The sequence below is a fragment of the Miniopterus schreibersii genome, assembly GCF_964146895.1.
Source record: "Miniopterus schreibersii genome assembly, chromosome: 3".
NCBI lineage: Eukaryota > Metazoa > Chordata > Mammalia > Chiroptera > Miniopteridae > Miniopterus > Miniopterus schreibersii.
Window position 1 is genome coordinate 37443778 of NC_138103.1, and position 26899 is coordinate 37470676.

The following is a 26899-nucleotide window of genomic DNA, read 5'->3' on the forward strand; positions in this document are numbered from 1 at the left end:
CCTAGAAAATGTTCCATGTGCATGTGAAAAGAATGTATATTCTGTTGCTTTGGGGTAAAATGCTTTGAGATGTTAATCAAATTCATCTGATCAATTAATGAGGTTTATCACCACAAACATATTCTCTTTCTTTGAACAAAATCTTGATGATTTCATCTCTTATTTGAAATTTTTAGAATATTTATAAAAGCCTACTAGCATTAGAATTTAGTCTCATATACACTCATATGCTATTAAATATTATCATAAATAATTAAAACTAAGCTACATTGTCAAAACAGTTTAATAAACTATAATTGCTGTTGTAGTCACCTCAGATTTTTATCACGTTTATTTTCTGACTTGCTAAAATAAATCAAAATTTAATAAATCAATAATGAGAGTTCTATATATCAACTGGCAAAGCTGTAAAAAAAATCATTAGGCATACTTGATAATAGTAACCATAAAAACATTTAAGTAAACTAATTACTTTATAAATGAGATGAATAAAATATCATTAGCATTAACCTTGGCAAATTAAAATCAACCCACCAGATTAACAGGAGTATGGGTAATTTGGCAAGCAGTATTACAAACTGACAGCAATGATTTGCATTTGTTTGAGGTTTTACAGTTTTTAAAGTATTTACACATTCATTACATCATTAGAACTTTATAGCAATATGTTGGAAGGTGGTACCCTCTAGAGGACAAACACAGTGTTAGGGAATTGAGTTGTTGTGGAGAGTGGTTAAGTGTATCAATTTAACTACAGTACAAATATGTAAAACCAGGCAATTTGGGGACCAGGTACAAGGCCAAGACTTGTGAAGGAATAGACAAAATAGAGCAAAGGAAATGTACATTATTCCTATTTTTGTGACTACAGAGAGACATGTGCAGAAAAGGAGCTGAAGTTTGAGCAACTAAACAAAGCAGAAGATATGACTGAGTGTGCACAATCCACTCTGTGTCAGCAGAAGAACTTTCATCCCAAAGAAATAACATAATAGAATTTAAAACAAAACATAGAGTAAGTAGCAATTAGCTATGCTGCCATACATAGTTACTTAACTTCGACCAAGAGGATGCTATAAAGAAGAGTTTGGGAGGTGTTTCTGACACATCAAAGAATGAGGTGGTATAATTTGGTGATTCTGCTTATTCACAGCTCTGAAGACTGCGGAGTTGCCTATTCATGTTCCTCACCCACCTTACCTTTCAGCATTGCTGCCTAGAAAAGAGCTGAAGCTTATAGTCCTGGTGGCTTAGACGTACATTTGGGAATTGTGCTATTATGGTATCCTTCTGTTGATATTACTCTCCTTGCCTCTTACATGTAAAGGAGGATTGGGTGAGCTCAGAATATACAAGGGGAGGAGAATAATTAATGACTCAAGAGTCCTTTAGCTAGGAAAGAGTGGCACCATTATCTTTATTTTAAAGCAAGCCTCAGACCTCATTAAGCAATTTGAGCAGGGAGACTTAGAAGTTGGGAAAGTTGAGACACAAATCCAGGCCTCTGGTTTTAAATTTATGCTTTTATTTTAATATACTTCCCTCTAAATTAATATTATAACTACACATAATTTACACCATCAATGACCTAAATTTCTATAGTAAATTTTCATATTTATTTGACTATCCTGGATAAATAAGTGTGTGTCTTCAAATTAGATCTATCATTATGGTGATAATTTCCTGAAAAACATCTGTATTCAGAAATTTGACTAATGAAAATTTAGCATGCAATTCTAAAATGTTGATATAGTTGGTGAGTATCTTTGGACAGAATGAAAATAGGTTAGGTAAAGGCTGTCATAAAACTCATCCATCTTCTTAGTAAATGCTGTCAATTCCCTCTAGGACATTATTAGCAGAGCTGCTGTCAAATTTGCTTCTTTTCTCTCCATCTTTGTTTAAAATAAAATGGCATCCTAATTTATGGTGAGATCAAATGAGCATCAGGAAACACAAAAAGGAAGAACATGATGTCTTTAATAGATTCATGTTATACACGCACCACAGAATTACTCCTTTGGAAGCAGTGGTGGCGTGACTGGAGCTCACCCAATTGTGGATCTCTTACTTTCTGGGCATATGGGAACTCTAGGCAGGGCCACATGACTAGTTTTGGCCAATGACACATATAGGGCCTGAGGCAAAAACACAGGTAAGAATCTCTAGTCGTCCCTTCCTCTGTTCTGGTGGTGCTGGAAGGGGACTCTTGACCAGATGGCGGTTCCACACAACCAATGCAGCCTGTATTGCTGAATGACTGCCTGAGAGACTGCTGGCCTGGAGTCTCCTGGACTCAGCACGAACGTTGAGGCAGCAAAGTGTAACTTGGATACGTCAGTTACTGGGGCTCTTTGCTACCTCAGCATGGACTAGTCTATCTTGACTTAAGCAGAAATACACTTATTTTTCTCTTATATCTTCCAACAACTTCTTCAGGCAAGTTTCAGTGAAATGACTTCCAGCTCCAAGATGACCCGTACACAATGCAGGGGCCGAGCTTGAGGCACTTCTGAAAGGCTGTGAGGAACGTGGGCGGTGGAGGCTTCCTGCCTGCCTTCCTATTCTGGCTTGACCACTTCCTGTCGCTACGACCTTGGGCAGCAGGTCTCAGGTGCCATAGTTTCCTGATTTGCAAAATGTAAGTAATAATACCGTTTAAGACACTGGGTTCTTATGAGGGGAAATAATGTCATGAGAAAAAAATAATACATGCAAATATGTAGAAGAGTGTTTGGCATAAAATAAGCCCTTGAGAAGGGTTAGATATCGTGTCTTGTCAACATCAACCTTAGCCCACTCAAGGGCACACGTGTTTTTTTTTTTAGCTGGGCCAAAATCCCCTTTGATGATTAGGAGAATTGACAACTACGTGATCAAATCATGGAAAATCATGTCTATAGTCTAATAACAAAAGGATGGAAATTATTTTATTAGAGACAGCTCTAATGCACTGTTTTTTTAGTGGTTCCACAGAGTGGATCTATTGCTTTTCTGTTAGCTCTAGGGGTCAATGTTAAATAGATAAAATTCAAAAATGAAATACCAGTAATGGAAGTGACATATTCAGGGTCAAATAGCATTAATACTATGAAATCAGAACTTCTTAGGGAAAGAAACCAAAATAATCAACAGCCTTTGAACTTAGAGGGAAAAAACTGAAAGGTGAAGCCGCTGACAATACAATACACGAGAAAAAAGAGGCTTACATTAAGCAGCTCATTCATTTTAGGCGGTAGCTAAATTGCCTGAGATCACTTTCATATTCTGCAAAGATCAAACATATTAAGAATGTCAAAACAACATTAGGTAACCCCTTTCAAGCGTCAAAATAACTGCTAAGAATAAAGGAAAAATTTGTGAAGTTCAGGGCTGGGAAGAACACAATTAAATGGTGATGTTGTGGGGGGGAAATTATGGGAAGTCAGGCTGCCACTAAAATACCAACCAAGTCACTTACTGAAGAGTTGATTTTAGTAAAATACTGAAACTGAGCTCCTAGATTTCTTCACTTGTAAATAAGGATAATAATTATTTTATATATTCATATGAGACTTCGAGAATCTCTAAGGTATGTAAAGCTTTATAAAGCAGTTAATATTAGCTTACCTATCTTTGATCACTCTAGAAGGTATAAATTATAAGCAATATGTCCTCCTTATTTTACCTTGGCCTTCAACCAATTCTATACCCTTTGTTGATTTGCCTACATTTTAAAGCGAGGTTTACTTTCAAATCTTCTTTATGTTCCATTCTAGCTTTTCCCCAAAAGACCAGAATGATAAATCCAAGAGCTCCCAACGAAATGACAGCCTACATAATTGCAGTTCCACCAAGACACGGCTAACTGCGGTTTTATGTTCAACACTGCTGTATGCCCTCGCGGTGGCATCACATCTGTCATTCTTTCAGCATCATGTTAACTTGAACGATTCTAAAACTCCAAAATATTTAGTCTAAAATTCAAATACAGTGTCAAATTGACCCAGAAAACATCATGATTTTCTGATTGTGCCTATTAATGGTCAGAGCCTGTGCACGTTACCTAATTATGTGATATGAATTTTGTTGCTCATTAATCACCCCCTCACTTAGAAATCAGCAATATGTACTAAAGTATATTATGATGCAACCTTTTGCTACAAATTTGAGAGCATATTATAGCAAGATGTACTAATAACAGAGTCAGGTGAAAGAAACTGAAACAGGACAATTACAAGATTTGACATTGCATTTTTTGCATATATCCCCTGGAAAACAATCTGGTCAAAGCAGTGATTCATGACTTGATTACACCATTCCTGCTGCAATTACATGTGGAGCTACTCAGGCTTTTCTTCACGGAGGATCCAAAAAGAGCTATAATTAGAGCCTGTAGATAAAAGGTCTTGCATAGTTTCAGACTGTGTGTAGCTGCCGCTCTTGGTTATGCTAAAAGCAATTCAACTACTGATCTCTCAAAAACACACACAAAGCCATGTAATACAGTGCCTTATTCCTTTATCCATTAAATAATTAGATGCAGGCATAATTCAAACACAAGTTTTTTATGTTAATGAAACCACTTCAGTTAATAGCAGGCCCATTTTTTTCTAGAATATTATTAAACTAATGAGGGGAGGTATGAATATAATAATATCAAATGAGAAAAAGGGGAAATTTTTCTTTTTGTCTGTATTTTTGAGCAGATATTTTATATTTAACTTAAGCATGATCTAAAAATGTCAGTTTTATTTCCTTTTTTAAACTGCTATAACTACTGGGAGATTAAGGACAACTTTGGTCAATTTTTATTTTCTTTTTGCTTTTCATCAAGAGGAATACAACAATCTCTCATCACAAAAGTGGGACAATCTTTGTTTAAATTAACAAGACAAAATATTTCCCATTCCAATTTAATTAATGAATACTACATTTTAAAAAGTATATGTTCTGCCTTTCATTAAGAATGGATGTTGTCATAAACAGTATTACCATTTTACATTTTTTAAAAAATATATCTTTATTGATCTCAGAGAGAGGAATGGAGAGGGAGAGGGAGAGGGGGAGAGAGAAACATCAATGATGAGAGAGTCATCATTGCTCGGCTGCCTCCTGCTCGCCCCCTACTGGGATCGGGCCCGCAATCCAGGCATGTGCCCTGACTGGAATCGAACCGCAATCTCCTGGATCCTAGGTCGATGCTCAACAGCTGAGCCACGCCAGCCTGGCTACCATTTTTCATTTTGTAGAAACATTACTTTCAAAGAAGTATGGAGGCTAGCTCTGTGTATACTACTTTATATGTGATTGAAAGTGTCAAATGCATATTGTGAAAAAACAAAAAAAAAACCCAGAAACCTTCCCTTAATGATTTGAGGAAAGCATTTCTACTTTGGCATCTTCAAGAACAGGAAATATGTACCATGTGTTATGATAATTTAATGGATGATTCATAGAGCTTGCAGTTCAGAATTTAAATTTTGAAAGCAATGTTGGCTGATAATAAAAATGGCAGTCACTAACAACACTTTAATCACAAGATTCCAGACAAATATTATGATGCTCTGTGTTAATTGCTTTCTATTTTTACAAATACACACACACACACACACACACATTAAGACATAACTAAATTTCAGTGAATGTTACCAAATCATCAGTTGGGGCAAGAACAAACAAATGAAAAACCCTTATTGGCCCAATATATTCCATGCACTTATGGGAAAAAAGTAACATAAAGTCAAAAGAAAGTCCCAACACTGCCATAATCTAATACATAATCCTGATTATATAATTAACTATAATAAGAGAAGAAGGTTAATAACTATAACTTTTTTTTAGGTTGGGATTTAACTCAGCTTCTTAGGCCAATAGTGACTTATAAATGTGTTCAATAAAAACAGGTATTATAGTTTGGGCACAGGCCACTAATCATATTTAAAAACATGGTCTTTCATTGGATAGCTCTGAAAACACTCTGAGGCAGAGAGATGGATTTAAACCTCAGAGGTCATGTTTATGCATTTGGCTCAGTATCCACATTCAAACAGCTTCAATTATTCAACTTATTCAACTTGCTTTATTGCAAATAAGTTATCCACTCTGTGGATGATTTGTGGTTGCTCTACTCTGAGACCCATATTGGTTCCCAGATATTGACAGGGGGTCAATATCTTAAGTTATATGGTAATTATTGGGTCACAGTAACAGGCTATGGCAGAAAGATGAGCTGAAGGGATAAAACTGCATGTCTTCTAAGGTTGTTTGTAATACCAAAAGATCTAATAACACTGGATGAACATTTGAAAGCAAGTAATTATTTAAATCTAGAAAGATAATGAAAGCCTGGGTTTATTTATATCAAACTAAACAGATGCATTAAAAAATTAAAAGCATACTATTTTGGTATTCAATAAATCAGTTATTTATTTACCTCACTCATATTTATTAAACATACTGATCATACAATTAATAATTTTTTTTTCTTTTTTTTTTAATCTTCACCTGAGGATATTTTTTTCCATTGCTTTTCAGAGAGAGTAGAAGGGAAAGAGAGACAAACATCGATGTGAGAGAGATTCATCGATTGGTTGCCTCCCACACCCCCCAGGCCAGGGCCTGAGATGGGCCCTGCAACCAAGATAAGTGCCCTTGACCGGAATCCAACCCGAGACACTTCAGTCTGTGGGCAGACGCTCTAACTGCTGAGCCAAACTGGCTAGGGCACAATTAATAAATTTTGATGATGGTCTTTCTTGATTATTGATCTCATGTTTTCTAACTTTCTGAAAAATTAGATATATTTTGCTTACATTACCTTCATGTCCAACAAACACAGAACAAAAATCATTGAGTAAATTTTTAACATGATGTCCTCTTTGTTTTTACTCATTTGTTCCTTTAAAAACTGAAGCCTATTCTCTTTCTGTCATCCTGCCTAAAATATACTATCATCTTTTAACAGTAAGTGATTTAAAAGTAGTATTCCAAATTACCATGATATAGCTTGAAAAAGGCAACAAAGAAATATGACTGAATACTACCTCTCTGTAGCAACAAAAATTAAAATTTAAAGATCAAAAGCCAAATAGTTAAAAATTTACAGAACTCTTTGTTAAGTTGTACAATAAACAAATTTTCACCAAAGATGACTCCCTCTACTCTTGTCACTTAATGGACAAATATTGTCCAGGTATGCACCTGTCATTGTGATCTTAGGGGAGAAACACTCATTTCTAGTTCCAGGGCAAAATATCCAATAAGTCCAAATCATGGTAGTTGGGAAATAAACTTGGTCCTTGGGAGAGTAAGCGACCTGAGCTGGCAAATTATACTGAAAAAAAGAATCTTTATTGGCTGTTACAAGGAAAGGATTTCCTCTCTTCCTTCTATAGAAGAACAAAGACTCCTGCATATTTCAAATCTTTGGGGAATCAGCTTAAGGCTAATGCTAAAAATATCCTGTTCCAGAAGCATCTTTATTTTCCCTCTGACTCTCCTATAAAGGGGTTCCCTTGGGCAGGCAGAGGGCTTGCAGGTGCAGGAGGCAGGCCATCCCACCGCTGCCGTGGGGGGGATCACGGTGTGTCCTGGAGGGATGCTGAGGTGAGGAGGGTCCAAGGGGTTGGCAGTGTAGGAGGCATTCAACAGACGGTCCTTGAGGTGCCGAAATACATCATATGAAAAAGTGTAAAGTTCTATTTATGACCTGATGATTATGATAGTTAACTTAGAAAAATCTCACATACATTCACGGTGATCTTCCCCAAACTCTGTCGGCGTTACAACCCCCTTCGATGAATATTAACACGGCATTGAATGCACCACGGCTTCATTTTTATTCTAAGGAACATTTGGTTTAGCCATTTTCAACTGCCTATTGATATGTGATATTTCCACACACCAAAATCTTTCATTATCCATATAACTAAACATATAATTATAATTGTATAGAAAATAAACTTTTAGGTATTGTCCTCAGCATTCAGTAATGCAAAACTAGCGACAAACATCTTTAGAAAAAATAATAAAATGGTCCTTCAGTATTAAAATGTCTTATTAAAAAGCATTAGGTCAAAGTTAATAGTATGATATGTTATTAATACATAGACCAGTTAGGCACAAATAAAATGAACCCAACCCCACCTCTTAGAGTAAATCAAACGATTTGAAAGTGCAGGTCCCTGTCACAGGTCAACTGAAAAAAAACCACCCACTATATTCAGCTTTTTCATTATTCTGTGGTTTTCGATGATGCCGCTTTTTAAACAGTGTATACCCAGGATATAAACAATGTACTGCTTACTTACCAGGTGATTTTTATGCCACTTGGCTGAATGCAGGATTAATATATTTGGGCTTTTTATTGCTCGAGTAGAAAGTGCTCATTACTGATTACGTTTATAATATAAAAATGAGAAGGAAACAGAAAGTGTTTTTAAATGGCATACATCACACTGTGGTAGTGGTTGATTTCCTCAAGATCGTCTTCTGTGGTTTTGGCGCAGTGGGAGGAGGCACAGTTGCAGGTCTGAGGGGGGGGAAGCTGGTGCTGTGGCTGATCCCCAGCCCCCCGTTTTCGAGGGGAGATGGAGGGCGGTGCGGGGGCCGGGGCGGGGCGGGCTCGCCGTGCGGGTGCGCCTCCCGGCGCCTTCGGTGGTAGCGCGTCTCGCAGTCGGGGCAGTAGCCATGGTACTGCACCTTCTCGCTGAACCGCACCCGCTCCCGGGGCCCCGCCTGGGGACACCTGTCCGCGCCGGGCCCGTGCGTCAGCGGCGGCCCGGGCGCCTTGTCCGCCAGGCCGCCGGGCGCGCAGCAGGCGTCCCCGTTGGGGATTTTGCTCGGCGCCCCCGGGAAGCCTCCGTTGCGCAGGAGGGTGCCATTGGTCTTCGCAGGGTGGCCGGCCGGCGCCGCCCTCGGGGGGTCCTCACGCTTGACGGGGGTCAGCCGTGGAGGCGGCGGCGGGGGGTTCGGCTTTCTCAGGACCGTGAGGACAGCGGGGGGGTGCGCTGCGGGCTGCAGGGGAGGCGCGCCGGCCTGCACTTTGAGCTTCTCCAGGCTGGAGGCCGTCGTGCCGCTGGAGCTGCTGTTCAGGGTGTCCGTTTTGGAGCTGTCGGTCATCTCATCTTCCAGCTGGAGGTCAGAGGTCAGGGTATCAATCTGGTCAACCACCTGGTGGGAAGGACAAGGTAACTGCGTTGAAAAGTGACCCAGAGCAAGGCACACTAGAAACGACGCCTTCCTGGGTAGGTGGGATCCGCCATGGGAGACCTGGGACGTGACCTGTGTACTCCTCTGCCCACAATGTTGTCACCCCCCGAATTTACACAGCAGCCGCCGCAAGGCTGCCCGCCGTCCGACGACACGATTTCACATGCCTGGCATATAACACGCTATTTATGCACAGGCTCCATTCCCAACTCGGCTATGCCCACCAAAGATAAACTCCTGATGCAGAAACGGAACTGATTTTTTAAAGACCAGAGGAGGGGGGCTTTGCTTAGCACGCAGAAAGCTACAGACGAACATTAATCTCGAGCTAAAAATGTGAAAACGCCAGACAGTTTCCAAGATGATAACTTTTCTGGGCCACCAGAGAACTGAGATCGCGAAATAACCACAGGGACGGAACTGCGATGAGTCTCAGGCCCTCTCAGGACAGCCAGGACGACACGTCGACTGTTTCACATTTGGCAAAGCACAGGAAAAGAGGCAGCCTCCATCGAAGTGAGTAAAAAACCAGCTAACGCTAGAATGAATAATTCAAGGCGGCGCATGTGCTGTCACGGCAATCCAGAATTCCTCGGAGCCCAGGCAAAGTCGTCTGTCCTCACTCATGTCTCTCTTCCAGGTGCCTCTCACCTGCGAGTTTGAGAGCAGGGAAGGCACAGGAAAGAGCCCCTCTTAGGCAAACAGGCACAAAGCCCCACCCACTTTCCAGACCCTTTTCTTTTACAAAAGAGAAGCTTTAAGAGCTCTGGGAATGGCACATACACACACACACACACACACACACACACACACACCCCTCTAACCTCTAAGACACAGGCAAAGATCTCCTTCCTCTGGGACAGGGTAGAAGCAAGCGCTGACTGGCCTTGGGGAAGGGGGCAGAAAGTCCTCATGGACCCGGGAACCTTTACCACAGACGCCTGCTATCACGCGGGGAGGGACCCAAGTCACAACCACCACTCAAAACCTGCCACAGACCCAGGCAGAGGCAGGGAATCAAGTGAAGGTCAGCAGAGCTATCAGACCAAGATGAAGGTACCTACTCTAAGTGAAGGAGAATAATTTTGAAAACAGGAAAATTGGGTGGAAGCATGTTAGACAGTTTTAAAGAAAGATTTTCCAAGAGCATTTGAGAAGCATGGAGTAAAAGCTGCTCATTAAAGGAATCTGGAGCCTGGCCAGCCTGGCTCAGCGGTTGAGCATCGACCTAGGATCCAGGCGATCTCAGTTCGATTCCCGGTCAGGGCACATCCCCGGGTTGCGGGCTCGATCCCCAGTGGGGGACGTGCAGGAGGCAGCCAATCTCTCATCATTGATGTTTCTCTCTCTCTCTTTCCCTCACCTCGCTCTGAAATCAATAAAGATATATTTTTTTAAAAAGGAATCTGGCATCTCCTATAACAGGCTTGCCTTGGGGTCTCTGTTCCGTTCAGTCACTGTGGGGACAGCTTGTGGGAGGGTGAGAAAGAGGGTGAGCTGGGCTCAAATGTGGGTTTCGAAGGTGGGTTTCAGAGGATGCAGCTGGGCCCTCAGTCACTCACACGCCTCACAGTCAGAGGTCTTGGAGGCCACTCTCGTGACTGCACTATTATGCATATATGAAAACGGAAAACTTGTGACTTACATGAAAAATAATTTACTTTTTATGGAGATGGTCCCTTCAATCCATATGCTTTCATTTGTAGTTTTTTTTCTCCCTCCTCTCTTACTCAGGCCTAAGTTTGTTCAACTGTGAAGTTGGCTCTTTGACACATGGTGGCAGGATTGGGCTCCAAATGAAAATATCACAACCAACTAGAAATTAGGGAGAATATAGAGATTTCAGTTCTTCCTCATGACTGGTTCAGGCCCATACCACCTGAGCTCAGCCTTCTATTTTTAACTCTTAAATATATCTTAGATCCATTCACTTGTATTTTCATTTATTTGATCCTAGTCTGAGCCATCTTTACTTACCATACGGGCCACCCAGATTCCCCTTGCTTCCCCTTTCATTTCTCTAGTCTCAGTGATCTTTTAAAAATAGAAACCTGCTCTTGTCAGCTCCCTGCTTAGAACCTTTCAATGCCTGTTCACTTCTCCGGTGATACAGATCAATTCTTAACACAGTCTCCAAGTTCCTGTATAGTCTCACTGAGCGCTGTGCTGTAAGTGTTTAACAGCTGGTCCTTAGGAGTGCGAGGGGATCCCGATTTGAACAGTTTGCCGGTTTTCACTGTGTAAAGCCGAGAAACTCCACCATGGTCAATATCAAGTCGGTAAACGCAACATCACTGAATGTGAGGATGGGAAGAAATGCTCAGCAGCACATAATTATAAAGTGTTTCCTCCATGCCAACAGAATAAGCTCAGAAGTAAAAATAATAGTAAAAAGTAGTGAAATAATTATAAATGATTAAGAATAATTAGAAAAATCTTTATTTTTAATGTAACTTATTTAACATAAGTTTACATACACACTTATGTTTTCAATAATGGTCATTTAATAGCTGGCTCACAAATTTCTAAAAATGTAACAATTGGACCTATATAGCCCTTATAAGCCAGTAGCATCACTGTCTTTCATTTCTAAATAAATCTATATCCTTAACTCTGATAAGTTTCTCTTTTCCTTTCTGTTCTCTAACCCCTCTGGTCTTCTTTTAGACCCTCATAATTGCCCGTCTGCTTCCTGCCACAGGATATTTTCACATACTAATTTTTCTTCTTGAAATGCTCTGACCTCTCCACTTTGTTTTATAAAGTCCTATTCATCTTTAGAATCTTAGTTCAGTAATCACTCATGAAGTAAACCTTCCCCATCCTACAGAAATTTCCCTTAGACGTCAAGTTAATTGATCAAATATTCACAAGGAATCATATTTCTTTCATTCTAAGCATTCACTTATTTTTTATTGTAGTTTTAGTAGCAGTGTGAGTATTAGAATAATGTTTCCTCTCTAGACTATAATCTCTGTGAGATCAGAGGCCATGTTTGTTTTTACTATTGTATCCTAAAGGCCTAATGTAATGAATGACACTCAAAAGGAGTTCAACAAATACTTGCTAAGTAAATGCACTGAGCGTTATTTTTTAAATTCAAGTGTGAGCAAAACAAATTATTTCCTATTTGATTTTTGAAGGCGTTGTTACTTTAAAAAGTCATGCAAGCTCAGTTAATCCAGAATAAAAAAAAGGAAAAAAATGATTTAGCCATAGATGATTCACAGAGTTGGGGGCACATTCTCTAGCTCTAGGATAGGTAGAATAGAAATTAAAGTGGGAGGACACTTAAAGAATGCGAGAGACAGAGGGACAGTCTTGGCTCATGCGTGCTATGTACTACTTAATTTAGAAAGGTTATCTACCCTAGGTCTTTTATCACATTAAATGTCTGCAGCAAAGGAGAGAAAGCTGGTCTACAGTGAGAGAACTGAAGCTGATGTTCAGAGATGAGTAACTACTGCTTGGGTCCCTGATGGTCTGATAGTTGCTGGATGGTTTGAATCTCAACACTGTTATTTCCTGAGTGCCTACAAAACGCCAACAGAATAAAAAACAAAACCAAACAAAGTACTACCCTCATGGAGCAAGAAATCTAGTCAAAGAGCCTGACATGCATTAAGTAGGTACTCAGTCAAATAACTGTAAAAGTGCAACTGGCCCAAGTGCTCTGAATGAAAAATAGCAGGTATTACAGGAGGAGCATAAAGAGGTCCCATCAGACAAAGCATTTGGCGAAGCATGAGTTGCAGTTAACTGGCAAAGAGAAGTGATCTTAGCAGTGCGCTCAGGGAAGAGCCTGGTAATGGCCCTTTAAAGAAGACTCCTGGCTGGAGAGTGCCGGGAGAGCCAGGCTGGAGGGTCAGGCGGCAGCTAGGCTGAGAGTCCTCGTTACTTTGTGATAAAGTACCAAATATTTTTAAAAGGAATTCCAGAAGTGAGAGAAGCAATATTCACAGAGACTAGGAAGTGATATTTTTCAAAATTGAAGCATCATCTAATTAAAGAAGTAACAGAGTTTCAAACACGAATATATAAACAAGCCCACACCCAGACATACCATAGTGAGCATATAAAACTGAAAGGAATGATAAAAGTTTTACAACAATAAAAAAGGAACACTAAATATTTACACAGTAACAAAAATTAGGCTGACAGGAGATTTTCACACAAGCAATAGAAGGCTGAAGAAAATTTAGAAATGTGTTTCATGCTGAAAAAAAAAGTAATTGCAATCGCAGTTGCAATATAGTTTAACTCTTCTGTAACAGCGAGAGTGAACCAGACACTAGACATTGCCACGCAGTAAAGACAAAGAGAGGACACTTCTTATAGCTCGGTCTTGAGGGTGCTGATAAACCACAAATCAGAAAAATGTACAAAGCCAGAAGAAAGAACTGGAATACAAGAACCACAGGTGGATGAACGGAGAAATTGTTAAATAAGTAAATCAAAATATACACTGATTAGAAAACAGTAATGTACTAATGACTTTGAAAGAGGGTTAGAAAAGTATGAAAGTACAATACTAGGAATGTAGCCTGTGTGACTAGAGAACAGGCAGAGTGAGAGCATTTTTGCAGTGTGTAAGGAATCAGTATCTACCTGGTAGTGATTAACTTTAGATGTTATGTATATAAAAGATTTTAGGACAGCTACAAAAATAACAGACAAACTTATAAAGTCTAAAATGATATGGATCAAAGAGTGAGTAAAAAAAATTGGCAAATCTAAAAAAGACAGATAATAGGACCCCCACCGCTCCCTGGAAAAAGGATAGTAAGTAGGAAAAAACTGCACAAGATAGTAGAAACAATAACTTCAAATACATTAGTAATCATAAGAATAGATTAAAACAGTTTACTCAAAAAGAGACAGAAAAATTGCATTTAAAGTGACAGAAATCAGATATAGCAAACAAGTAACCAAATGAAATCTGATACAGCTATATTAATAATAAAATCTCAAATTTTTCTTAACCCCAATAGTTTTGTAGCAATATTGACTTAGGAGGAAAAAAAACAATGAAACAAAATCAAGAGTTCATGCATACAGACACACACACACACACACACACGGTTATAAAGAAGTAATTTCCCTAAGGTAAACACCAAATTTCCTTTAACCATGAAAATATGCTCAATCTACTAGTAATCAAGGGGCTGCAAGCTGAAGAAAAGTGAGATAACATTTCATACTCAATAAAAACACATCTGCTAATTCCAGCTCTTGGTGCTGATATGGATAAATGGGAACTCTGAACATCACCAGGGGAAATGGAAGTTCCGTCGTTGAGAAATTTTTGACAATGCCTGACAATTTGGATAAGGTACATACCCGATGGTATAGGTCTGCTAGGAACAAAGCCCAGGCTACTCTAAAGAAACTCTACCAGATGCGCAAGCATCGAGGAAGCACAGGTATTTCTTGCAGGGGTTTGTTTTGCCATAACAAAGAATTGGAAACAACCTAAAACTCTATTAGTACATGGTTGAGGTAGTAAATATAAAGTAGTTTTAATGAAGTAACTTGAGCTCTATGTATCAGCAGGGATAAATCTCAAAAGCCTACTGCTGAATAAAAAAGTTAAAAATATATATATTCAGCATGTATATTGTTCATATATAGAGGCACAGCTAGTTTAGTTTATACAACGTGAACACAAATAATACACATCAACTTTAGGCAAAGGAATTCCATTCAAAATGGAATGGATGTTGGGAAGCAGCTATATAGCTGAAATATTTTATTTCTTTTAAAACTAGACATAAAATAATTAAAGTGTTAAGTCTGGATTCTATTTGTTGCATTAATTAATTTTTGTCATGTGTGAAATATTTTATAATTTGATTATAAAACAAATGTTTAACAGGAGTTAAAGTTAGAAAGGAAGAATAGAAGTGAATCTTACAGCTGCCATGTGGAGAACATATTGCAGGCTGCTGCAGTTTATTTACTCAAGTTAGACCGTGATTGCAGCCAAGTGAGAGATGAATAAATTAACCAGACAAGGAAGATACTGTACGCTTATTACACTTCTATGTTTTGCTTAAATTACTTCAAAGTATTAAATTGCAACAAAAGGAATCGTAACCACAGGAATGATGGAATTAAAGTGAAAACAAAATGAAAGGAAGTCGGACTAGAGGGGCAGATTGTCTGCAGGTACTTGGAGGGGAGGGGACAGCATGGCATCAGTCATATATCGGAAAAGCTGTATATAACACATTCGTGATATAAAGAAGAGAAGTCTTGCAGGGAGGGCGAGGAGAACAGCGTGCAGAGTAGAGTCCATCTGACTCTGGGATTCAGGTGTGGAAACACTCTTGCGCTTGCTCCTTACATGTTCCTTACATCGTTTCACTCCCCTTGTACCACCAGGATGCTGGTTATTCACAGTTACTTTCAACCGATGGGCAAAAGCGAAAAAGACTAACTTCATTTTCCATAAGACGAGTCAAATAATATGGTTTAAAGTTTGGAAAAAAACAGTTTTTGAGCACACTCTTTAGATAGCGGACTATCTGGAAAACAAAGACAAATAGTTAAAAGGGGTTTCTCTTGAGAACAGGCCTTGATATAAGACAGAGATGATAAAGAAGATGAATTTTACTTATACATCCATACGCGGGACCTGATTTGGAGATCAGGATGCGTGTGCACGTATTCGCCTGATAACAGTTGAAATCACACTCAAGAAAATCAAAGAAAAGAATGAACTAGACACCGTTCTTCGCCATGCGAACTAATAATTACCGTACACTGTGATGCGCATAGTGCTAAAGGACTGGCAAGAACAGAAGAGCAGAAAAAGGGGAGAGTTCCTCTTTCCAAGGAGGTCAGCTGGTGGCATCGGAGAGATAGCTTCAAACCAAGTGATCCCTGACAGGTGTCTTGAACGATCAAATAAAATTTGAAGAAGAATGTATTTCCTGGAAGAAGCCATAGCATGTGCAGTGGCATTGGAGCATGAAGTATATTTTTTTAAGTGTTGGTAAAGAATAAGGGGGTATGGGAATGAGAGAGAAGTAGGAAAAGGCAAATAAAGGCCAGATTGGGGGGGGGCTATAAGCCATGTTAAGACGTTTAGACTCCTTCAACTACAATTTTAAAGGTAAGTCCCCACAAGTTTCAAATCGTTGACACCATCAAGAGAACGCAGGCTGTCACACATGTCTCAGTAGGTTCATTTCTTTTTAAGTCTAATTATTTTATAGCCATAGCATGGATAGTATATAGGCAGCAAGGCCTAAGTATAAAATTCAACCGCAGATATGATTTGTCAAAATGTAATTGGACCCCAGCAGCCTTGGAAAATTACACAAGTTTCAACAGTTTACATTACTGGAAACACTAACTGATCCACACATTTTAACTCTACAATTTGCAAAACTGAGATGTTGAATTTTTTTAAAACTCATAACACAAAAGGACCTGGGTTCATTTAATGTTTCCTCCTAGTCCTGTAAGCATTTTTTAGTTGCTCTAGAAGGAAGTGAAAATTCCTCAAATTATTATGTGCAGTTTCTAACTGCCACGTACCCAAATGCTTATTGTTTAGAACTAAGAAACAAAGCAATTAAGGACTAAGGGAGAAAGTGCTATTAAAGCACCGTTTAGCTTCATACAGTTAAAATGTACTGCACGAAATGATCGCTTCATCCAAGTCCCACACTGACTCACCTATCAGTTTCAGTGAGCGAGCTATTTACCACTTTTCTTTCCCCTATGACAAGCACTACCCACAGGTTATAATGGCTGAAATCTCGTAGCTCACTTTAATTTCTGTTTTTATAAGGTATCTTGTTATTTTAACAGGGAACATGCTTCTATTGGGGCTGCCTGTAAAGTATGGAAAAGGAAACATCCCTCATCATAATTTGCTTTCACAGCTTAATAGATGCAAAAGGCTCGTCTACTTGCATTTGTGAGTATACACTTCAAAACGATTCCATTATGTTAATGGTCTTCAGGAGAAAGCTGTAACTCATGATAATGGAACTGTAAACTCTGACACAAGCTTAGAGCTCTCAATCTCTGTATCTTTTCGCATTTGTAAAAGTATAAATGAAATAAACCTCAGGTTGGGTATTATATTCCTTATTGATGTTAAACTAGCTCAATAAAAATATTGTAAAAGCATCATAAGTAAGAATTTAAGAACAAAACTCCTTTCTACCCAGTTCACTCTTTCTTCCATTTAATCCATTCTCTGCATTGCAGTCAGACAGGGCCTTCTTTAAATACGTATGTATTTTATATATAATATATAATATAATATAACCTTAAGTGGTATCCCAGTGCTCTCAAGATTAAGACCAAGTACTTGATAAGGTCACACTGCTCCTAGGCTCTGGGTCCTGCTGGCCACACTAGCTGGCTTGCTCTGTGGTACTTGGACCTATCATTTACCATTCCGTGCATGTGGATAAACTTTTGAGGTCACGAATTTGTGCTAGAAATAAACTATGTCCGTGGAATTTCTGATCCCTCTCTGTTTTTCAATGTATACTTATACACACATATCTTAAAAATATAAGATATTTTCACTAATAGCTGTTGGAGAAAAGACACTGAAATGATCTATTAAAATAAACTTGCAAGATTATAAAGAATTTTATTTATCAATATCTCTAAAGAAATATATAAATATTAAAATGACATTTTACATGTTTTCACTTTGTATATCTCAGATATTAAGCTAAATATTTTATGTAAAGGAACGTAGAGGAATGTAAAGGAAGTAGTTTAATGTAAAGGAAGTAGAATTTGGTATATTAGACTATTACTTGTCAAATTATCTTAGAATTTATGAAGAATATGAAATTACCTGCCAAAAAACTTCAGAAATACTCTACTGCTCCTTTCCTTGATATCTCAAGCACATAATTATAATGTAGAAATAAAAGCCTTTATCAAAAATTCAAAATAACATTATGAGAAATATTGATATTGATAATACTGGGATTAGCATGTAGGACATTTGGATGTACTTATAATTTCGACTGTCACTAGTTGTGTGATGGAGAAACTGGGTCTTTCCTTACTGGCATTAGTTTTCTGTTAATTTTTTAAAAAAGAAGAAAGTGCGAGAAACTGTCTGTGGTATCTGCGGTAAGTGCTTGAGTATGAGCAGATATAAAATGTTTGGGGAGGAGAGAGGCGGGAATAATGAATTCTACCAGGGAGGGAGAAATCATGTCTTGGAAACAGGAAATATTTAAAATGGACTTTGAAGGATAAGGTAGAAAATAGTGGAAAAGCATGCCAGGCACAACAAAATGCAAAGTAAAGAAAAGAAGGTTTGAAAAATAAATGGAAATTTCCAGGAGTAGAAAGTCATCCAACAGGCTGTAAGGGGTGTGTGTGTGTGGGGGGGGGGCGCTCACATGCACACTCAGGAGCATGCTTCATAAGCGAAGGGGCAAGCCAGGGAAGGGGGAATGCGTGCAGAGGCAGGGATGGGAAGAGATGCCGGCGAAGAAGTGCTGCCAGTGGTCTTCAATACCACGGGTCTGGCTGTCACCTGTAACAGTCAAGGTTCAAACAGAAAGTGATGTGAACAATTACGATTTCATAGTGCCCCGAGGACCTGGGAGCCATTGCCATAAAGCAAGTCATTAAAAAATGATTCCTTTCAGAGGAAAGCTGGGGAAAATTATGAAAGATTACGCAAATGGTTAGGTTGTAGTACATTATTTTGCATTAGTAAAAACATTTGAAAATCTCTAAAGCCCACCTTTAACACCTCTTTCCCAGTCTGAAATTACCTAGTCTATCTCAATTGTGATGGGAGTGTGCTCAGTGTGAACACAGGCGGGGACATTATCCTTGGTTTAGCAAATGTATGTAAACATTACGGTATTTTCCTTGGTGCCTGAGCTCTGGCACTGTGCATGGAGTAAGAGGAGCTGCATCTTAAACAATAACACCTTCATGTCTGATTTAATGAACCACAATATATTTGATGAAAGAGAAAGAGGGAATTTAAAAATTTGGAATTCTTTTAGAATTGGCTTCCCAACATCTGTCTTTATTGTCATAGGGCTCCAGAGCTATTTTATATAAATAAATTACAATAATTTGAAAAACAATGAAAAGCTTCACCACAGGCAGCCAACAGCCATTTAAATCTCCTAGAACTTTGAAAATTGATCGTTCCTAGCTCTCATTCTGTTGAAAAATCCCTGAAGGACTGCAACATGATTTTTTCCCCCTTTACAAAAACAGTCTTCATAGCAAAACCTAGTCCCAACGTTTAGTTCTAACAAAACTATTTGCAAAAGTACAACAAATATATATGTTCTGCATATGGCATTAGTAGAAGCAAAATGCAGAATAGTTTTCTAAGACCTTAAAAATGTTAATGTAATGAACATATGAAAACTGTAAAACTTATGCCACTGTGAATTTGCATTACTGACTACTTTTCACATATTAAAATATGAAACATTGCCTTCCCCACATACAATGTCAAATATATATTTTGCTTATAGTCAGGATAAGATTCTTGTATATTTTATACATTATAATGACATTTAAAATTTTGTAATTATGTAGTTAATCTTTGGTAGCTATATAAACTTAATTGTTCATCTTCATAATTATACTCTCAATGGTAAAAAAATATATCTATATATATCTCAAAGCCCTCTAGTGGCCAAAATTGTATACAGTTCTATTGTACTTTACCAAATGCTCTATTTATAATTAATTAAAAAATAATTAGCATATTTGCTACATTGTTAATATAAATTCCAGTTCTTTAAAAATATGAGTTTCTCTTTTCCTGAAGTCTAATTTAAGCATGATTGTGCTATTTAAGTTAATATCATTAAGAAAATATTACTTTTAAAATAAGCCACATAATATGAAATTATAAGATAGTGTGAACAAAATGTTTTGAAATTTCAAAATTTAAATGTGGAGAATTATATATATGGATTTTAGAACACATGAATTTTTTTTATGTGTAAACTAATAATTAGAAAATTATGACTTCCAGGTAATTTGTAATATTTAGCCATTCATACAGTTTTATTTCAGAGGGCTGGTATTAAGCATTTACATAGAACTATATGATGGATATTTATAAAGTAATATGGCATTTTCAAAAATACTACAAAGTAAGTTGCTAAATTTAACGAGGGGAAGGTGTATTTCTACATTGAAATAAAGAAAGGAAATATGGTAAATATTAGGAAACATGATTGTCTAAAGGAAACAAGAGGGCCTCATCTTGCCCTTTTTAAAAGACTTCAAGAGAAGCTAGAAAGTCTGATTTTTATGTGAAATTTTAGATTTTTTTTTCAAGCACTGGTGCAATTAAAGAAAAAAAAAAAAAGATCATGCAGGTCAAGCCAAATCTGTATGCAGACGTTAGCCATCCCACACAGCCCCTGTGCGACCCCTGGCTTTCCAGATGCACTGTCATCATGAGTACACCAAAGCGTTAGTCTCTTTTCGCACATTAAAAAAAAAAATATTTGGATAAACCTTTCTCAAAATTAAAACACCTGAATTAGTCTTTCTGAAGAAAATAATTAACAAAGGACACCCTACTTCCTGGAGGAGCATTTTATCTCTTAAAACATTTTTTTTTCAACCTTTTCATGGCCTCATCACATGTAAGAAGATGCGCACATAGAATCACTCTCTCCAGGCCTGTGGTGTGAGCCTGTTATGGCAGATAAGGATTTATTTTTTAAAAAGTAAATCAATTTTCCAACTTCAATATTTATTGTTCATAAACAAAAATTATCTCCAGACCACCTCAGAATAAGTAGTAACACTAGGGTGTCAAAGAATGTTTCCAAGGGACTTTCTATTAAAAGCTGTTTTTAAAGAATTATTTAGCAAATAGTGCAAATGTGCTGATAGTCAAAACCATCAGAGTAATAAACCAATTCCCCCCAAAATAATGGATGCACTTTACAACTACACGAATAAATATATCTGAGAGGCAAAAGTTTGTTTAGATAGGATAAAAGTAAAGTTTTAACACTGAAAGGCCATAATATATAATTTCCTAATTAATATTTTATATCTGAGTTCATTTTCCTTACTGTCAAATGTTTGGGCATGAGCTAATTAAAGAACAAAACCTACTTAAGACAGAATGATGGGGACAGACTCTCTAGGAAACTATGACAAAGGAAAAGTTTCTGGGAAAGAAGAACAAAAATGGTAGGAGGTGTGCACTGAAAAAAAAAAAAAGAAATTACTTTTTTTTTTCTTTTTGTTCCCTGTTCAACTTTCAGCAGCACGCATGCATTGCACTGCATTGCATCTACTTATAAAGAGTGAGGTCACAGTGAAAGTTTAGTAATGTAGAATCTCTTCCCTCAGTAGCAAATAAAATAACTAATAGCAAAGACACAATAACAGAAACCAAAAAACAAAGTAGTGAAATTCAGTGTCTTAAATTTGAAATACTGTTAACAAAGAAAGAGATACTATTTTTTTGCAATTTAAAAAATTTTTTTAATTTATTTTTAACTATAGTTGACATACAATATTATATTAGTTTCAGATATACAAGAGTGATTCAACATGTATGTACCTTACAAAGTGATCAAAACACTAAGTCTAGGACCTGTCTGTCACCATGCATAGTTATCATATTATTGACTATATTCCCTGTGTTGCACATCACATCCCCATGACTTATTTTATAAACTGGAAGTTTGTACTTCTTAATTCCCTTCCCCTTCCCCGCCCATTCCAGACATAGGGTTTTAACTCCACTTAGTACAAATCCTTAAACTGGCCTTCATGCCTTAGAATGGTACCCGTGAAGGAACAAAAGTCCTCACATTTCACAAATAATGCCAAATATGAAAAAATGTGCAGGACTGCTGAAGAGAGGGTGATGCACTAGGTAAAGTAAAGTAAGCAAGGGGCTCAGGGACGGACCCAGCTGCGCCGGGCCATGCTGCCCTGTAGAAATAATGCAACACAGAAAGACATTTCTCCATAAACCCACGGTAAAGCCCTGACCGCAGTAGCAGACTTAGCTGGAACACAACATTCACTGTCCTGCAAAGGGGGAGTGGTAACTCCACGATTCCTCTGCACCCACACCCCTTCCCCGCCTCCCCCAGGCCTTGGAGCTGTCGGGCTATGGCTAGAACCAGAAGCAAGGTCGCCTTCACAGGCTTACACGGGGCAGGAGCATGGGCAGAAAACTCACCCGCACTGCCTCAGGCCCAGGGGCAGTTCTAAGCAGAGCTGTTCAAATTCAGCAACATGAAAAAAATTGGCGTAAACACTATTGTGGCACAGGGGGAAAGACAAGAAACAAAGGAACACATAATGCAAGACAGGTGAAGAACTCAGTCTGGAAGAAATGGAAGAAAATTTTCGCTGAGTGCTTTGCGCTACAGAAATATTTAATGAGATACATATACTAGATATAGAATAAAATATGAGAGGAACTGAAGAGCCAAAGGAAAAAAAATGAGTTCTAAAATATAATCATTACTAAATTGATAAATAAAATGCAAACAGAAAGATAGAGAATAGACATGATTGAAACTGAATTACTAACATAGAATGAGGACCTGACATAATTAGTGTGACTGTGAAAGGGGAAAACCAGAGATTTCAGGCAGGCATGCCCCTAACATTTTCAGGGTCTGGGGTGAGAGTAAAATGCGATATATTGAAATATTAAATAATGATAATTTCAATCTAATAAACTATTTAAAATGTTTACATTTTCTATCCTGCCTTAAAAAATATACTTTGATAAAGAGACCTGAAAGGCCAGGTTTAAATTCAGAATTTTTGGACAACTTGACATTCCATGTCAGAGCCTGGCAGTGAAGAAGGACGTTCTCCAGGCCCCCAAACCCTGACCACGGACCACCACCCCACTTTTCCCACCCCAGTCTTTCTTACACCCTGCGGGGCCTCACATGCACATAAGCAGGCTCCCCAGCACATCCTTCCAAGTTCTGTGGACAGTCTGCACACAGTCAACCTTTGGCTAATCCATGGGTCTAGTGGTTTGGTCAGTCCTCAGAAGGAAAGATCACAACAAGAAGCTACTACAGGTCCTTGATGTGTGTTTGGAGCTGATGGTGGGGAATTCCAGGGTCTCGGGCACTGTAGTATGATCTACATGGGAAATACAGACTCCTCTGGACATGGCTGCTTTGCCCACATAGTGGCTAGTGCAGGGCAGGCTGGAGTGCTCTACAGCAGTTTCCAAGGCAGTGGTCTCTTGCTTAGGCCTAAAGGCAGTATTGATTGAAAACATTAGAGAGGAAATAATAGATATGGAGGAAATACCATGTTGATATACATCACAGGAAATATTGTTTTTCCTAGTACATAGGCTCCATTAGTATGCAACAGAAAACATAATGTATTTAAAAGGCTAATTCCTCTGAAAGGAGAAAACTACTGAATTTTGCTGTTTAACCTTCATAGTAGACTCGAGTAAAATCCGTTGGTGAACAACTGCCACTAAGAAATACCCAGCATTTCAAGAATAGGCTTCCATGCAGCAGGTGCAAATTAAATTCAAGGGAGAAAGATCAGGCTGGTATCAGACTTTCCCAGAGCAACCTCAAAAGGCAGAAGATGGAACAGTAATGTACACACAGTTCTGAAGGACAGAAGACTGACCCAAGGATGTCATTCCCAGACAAGTTGCTGTGCAAGTATGAAGACAACAGACATAACAATCTCCAATTTAAAATACCCCCAAAAGATAGGAAATACCAAAATTACCAACCCAAAATATAACAGGAAGAGCTGTGGTGAAAAAATGTGATCAATATTCAATGGCCAAATTGAATATTTCTCCTACACATTCTGAAGGAGTAAATATATAGCAGGGGATTTTAAAAATTATTCTTTGAGCACAGAGACAAGGGACAGAACATTTCAAGCCTCTAAGAACACACAGACCACAGGATCTCTTGAATACTTCACTGAAACCAGACACATGCTGCCCTGGCCGGTGGCTCAGTTGGTTGGAGCGTTGTCCCCTACACCAAAAAGTTGTGGGTTCGATTCTAGGTCATGGCACATACCTAGGTTGCGGGTTTGATCCCTGGTTAGGGCTAGTAGAGGAAGCAGCTGATAGGTGTTGTTTTCTCTCTCCCCCTCCAACCCCCTCCTCTCTCTCTAAAAACCAGTAAAAACATATCCTGGGGTGAAGATTAAAAAAAACAAAAACACACCAAAACACCCATACACACATAAAAGCAAAAATAAAATTATTTGACAATACTTGACAGCAAGGGATCATATCCAAAATGGAAAAATATTTTCAAATCCATTTTTTGCTTTTTATATTTCATGTCCATTCAACAATAAAATCCTATTTAAAATAAATTCATAAACTATTCCATTCATGCAAATTCTAAAAACACACACTGACTAATATCATCATAAGTGCCTATGAAGTAAAAGTTCAAAGGTGCACACAGGGAGGATCAGCAACAACCTCAAGGAGGAGGAGGCTGTGCTGGGGACAAGAGACTCAGGGGTTTTGCTGTATCTGTCTGGTTTAAATAGGAAAAACAAGTTCCCAGGTAAAAAGGAATATCTGTTAAATCTTGACCCTTAGTCCCATGTGCCTATTATATTACTGTCTGTACTTTCCTATATGCTTAAAAACATTCAGACGTAAAAGGTGGGCAAACGAGGAAAATGGGGGACGTCTGTAATAGTGTCAACAACGAAAAAAAATGTTTTAAAAGTGCAAAGCCTGAAGAATGTATTAGCTCGCTTCAGCATGCAGACGTTTTGAACATTTGAATCGTATAGTATGTGAAGTTATCAAAATGCAGATTCTCTGTTCAGAAAAACAGAAAGAGCGCTTGGCAAGCTTCTTCTCAATGATGTCTGTCAATGAAAAGAAGTTAGTTACAAAATATGTTGCCACTAACATATTATTTAAAATGTGTTGACAACAGCAAAAACTGTCCATAAGAAATGTGATTTCAAATTTAAAAATAACTGCAAAATATATGTTTGGGGACCAGAAGATGGAAAGTTGATAAGTTTACTGTAAAATGCTTATTTTGCCTAAAGTGACAAATGTATTTATATTGTCCTTATGCTAGCATCATAATTTAGGATGCGTTAGCGATGAAGCTACGGACTTCATCTGTCAGCAGGCTCCACACCAAGGTTGCTGAGGAAGCAGGCTAAGGCCTGGGTCAGAGCGACCTGACTTGAGGATATGTGTGGAGCACGCGTGGGGTGCTGCAGCTCTGAGCTGAAGGACACGCCGCTGACCAGCTCAGTAGCCTGAAGGCGAAGGTGACTTGCTGTAAAATGTCATCTCTTTAACACCAAATGATCCGGCTCAACAGTCCTTCCTCAAACCTTTGTGAGTTAAACAGTTCTTTGCTCAGATCTCACTGTGTCTCTTTTAGACCCAAATGCCCAAGGAACAGAACACACATCGAAATTCACCAGCCCAGCAGATGACAGGAAAAACTGTGATCAAAGGATTGGATCAATATCCGTGGGCAGCTCTAGACATTCTGAAGAAAAAAATATATTACTGGAGCATTTTAGAAATTATCCTTCAAATACAGAGACAGCCGGCAGAAATTCTCAAGAATCGAAGAAATCACAGGCTACAAGATCTCTTGAACACTGTAGCCAAAAAGTAAAAATAAACACGGTCTTTGACAAACTCTAACTACTAGGTTCCAGAATCAAACGGGGTCACTTTTGAACTTCTATTTTGCGGGGCCAGTTCTTATCATAATTGTGTGTCCTATTAATTCTTCAGTTCTTTAAAAGTAAACTAAAGTAAAATTTGAGGCTCTAAAGGAACTACTGACGAGAGAGAGAGAATGAGCCCCTGCTCCTCATTCTCACCAGGGAGAGCAAAATAACAGCTATGATTTCTTTGAAATTTTAGACAAACAAGGGCAAGAAATTGATTTCAGACTATGTGTCTGGATTACAATGTAAAAGATGATCACATATCAAATAATTTTGTCTTGAAATAATTAAAAAATAGGAGCCGATTTATAAATAAATGTGGGGCATCTTGGCATTTTATTATTGGAGTCTTAATGCATTTTATATCTACATATTGAAGTTCTATATGCTTATGTTTTATTGGAATATCTTATTTTTATCTGTTAAATTGCAAAGCTTCTGCTAGACAATGTAGTTGGAAATACTGTGGGATGAGAAAGAAACTAGCAAATAAATGTTCAGAACCGAGTAGAGAGCGCCTTTGGAACTGACCTAATTACTGTGCTATCCTGAACAATTTCCGAGCTCTCTGGGGACAGCGGGACGGTGGACATCGGTGTTTCCTCTCCGCCTCCTCTTCCCCCGGCTGCTGCCGGGCACTGCACAGGTGGTGGGCTCCATGAAGAATGAGACTTCAGAGCATTTAGGCCACCCTAGGACACTGTTACAACAGCTGCGATAACACCCAAACCCTAGGAGCCCAAGTGCGGCCGAAGCTGATACCCTAGACAGGCAGATATCACACCAGAAAATGACACAGCCCCGGGCTTCTCAGCACAGTGTGAGGAGTGCCTTCCGTTGTGAAATTATGCAATGTTGCAGGGAAAAGAAACGTGCAAGACAATTCCATAGTTGAATCTGCATGTAGAACAACGGAATTTAAATCACTAATATTTCATTTTCTGATATGGGTCCAATAGGTAGATGGCAACAGAAGATAACTGATGACCAGTATTTCCAGGAGGGT

General features: G+C 38.5%; 1 protein-coding gene across 1 annotated transcript in view; it reads right to left on the minus strand.

The window, feature by feature from the left end:
* Positions 1–8369: 8369 nt before the first annotated feature.
* Positions 8370–26899, minus strand: part of PRR16 (proline rich 16) — a 148657-nt gene continuing 130127 nt past the window's right edge. Inside the window, 1 exon segment of the mRNA XM_081132272.1 lies at positions 8370–9153. Coding sequence (XP_080988398.1) covers positions 8434–9153 — 720 coding nt within the window. The 3' untranslated portion in view covers positions 8370–8433.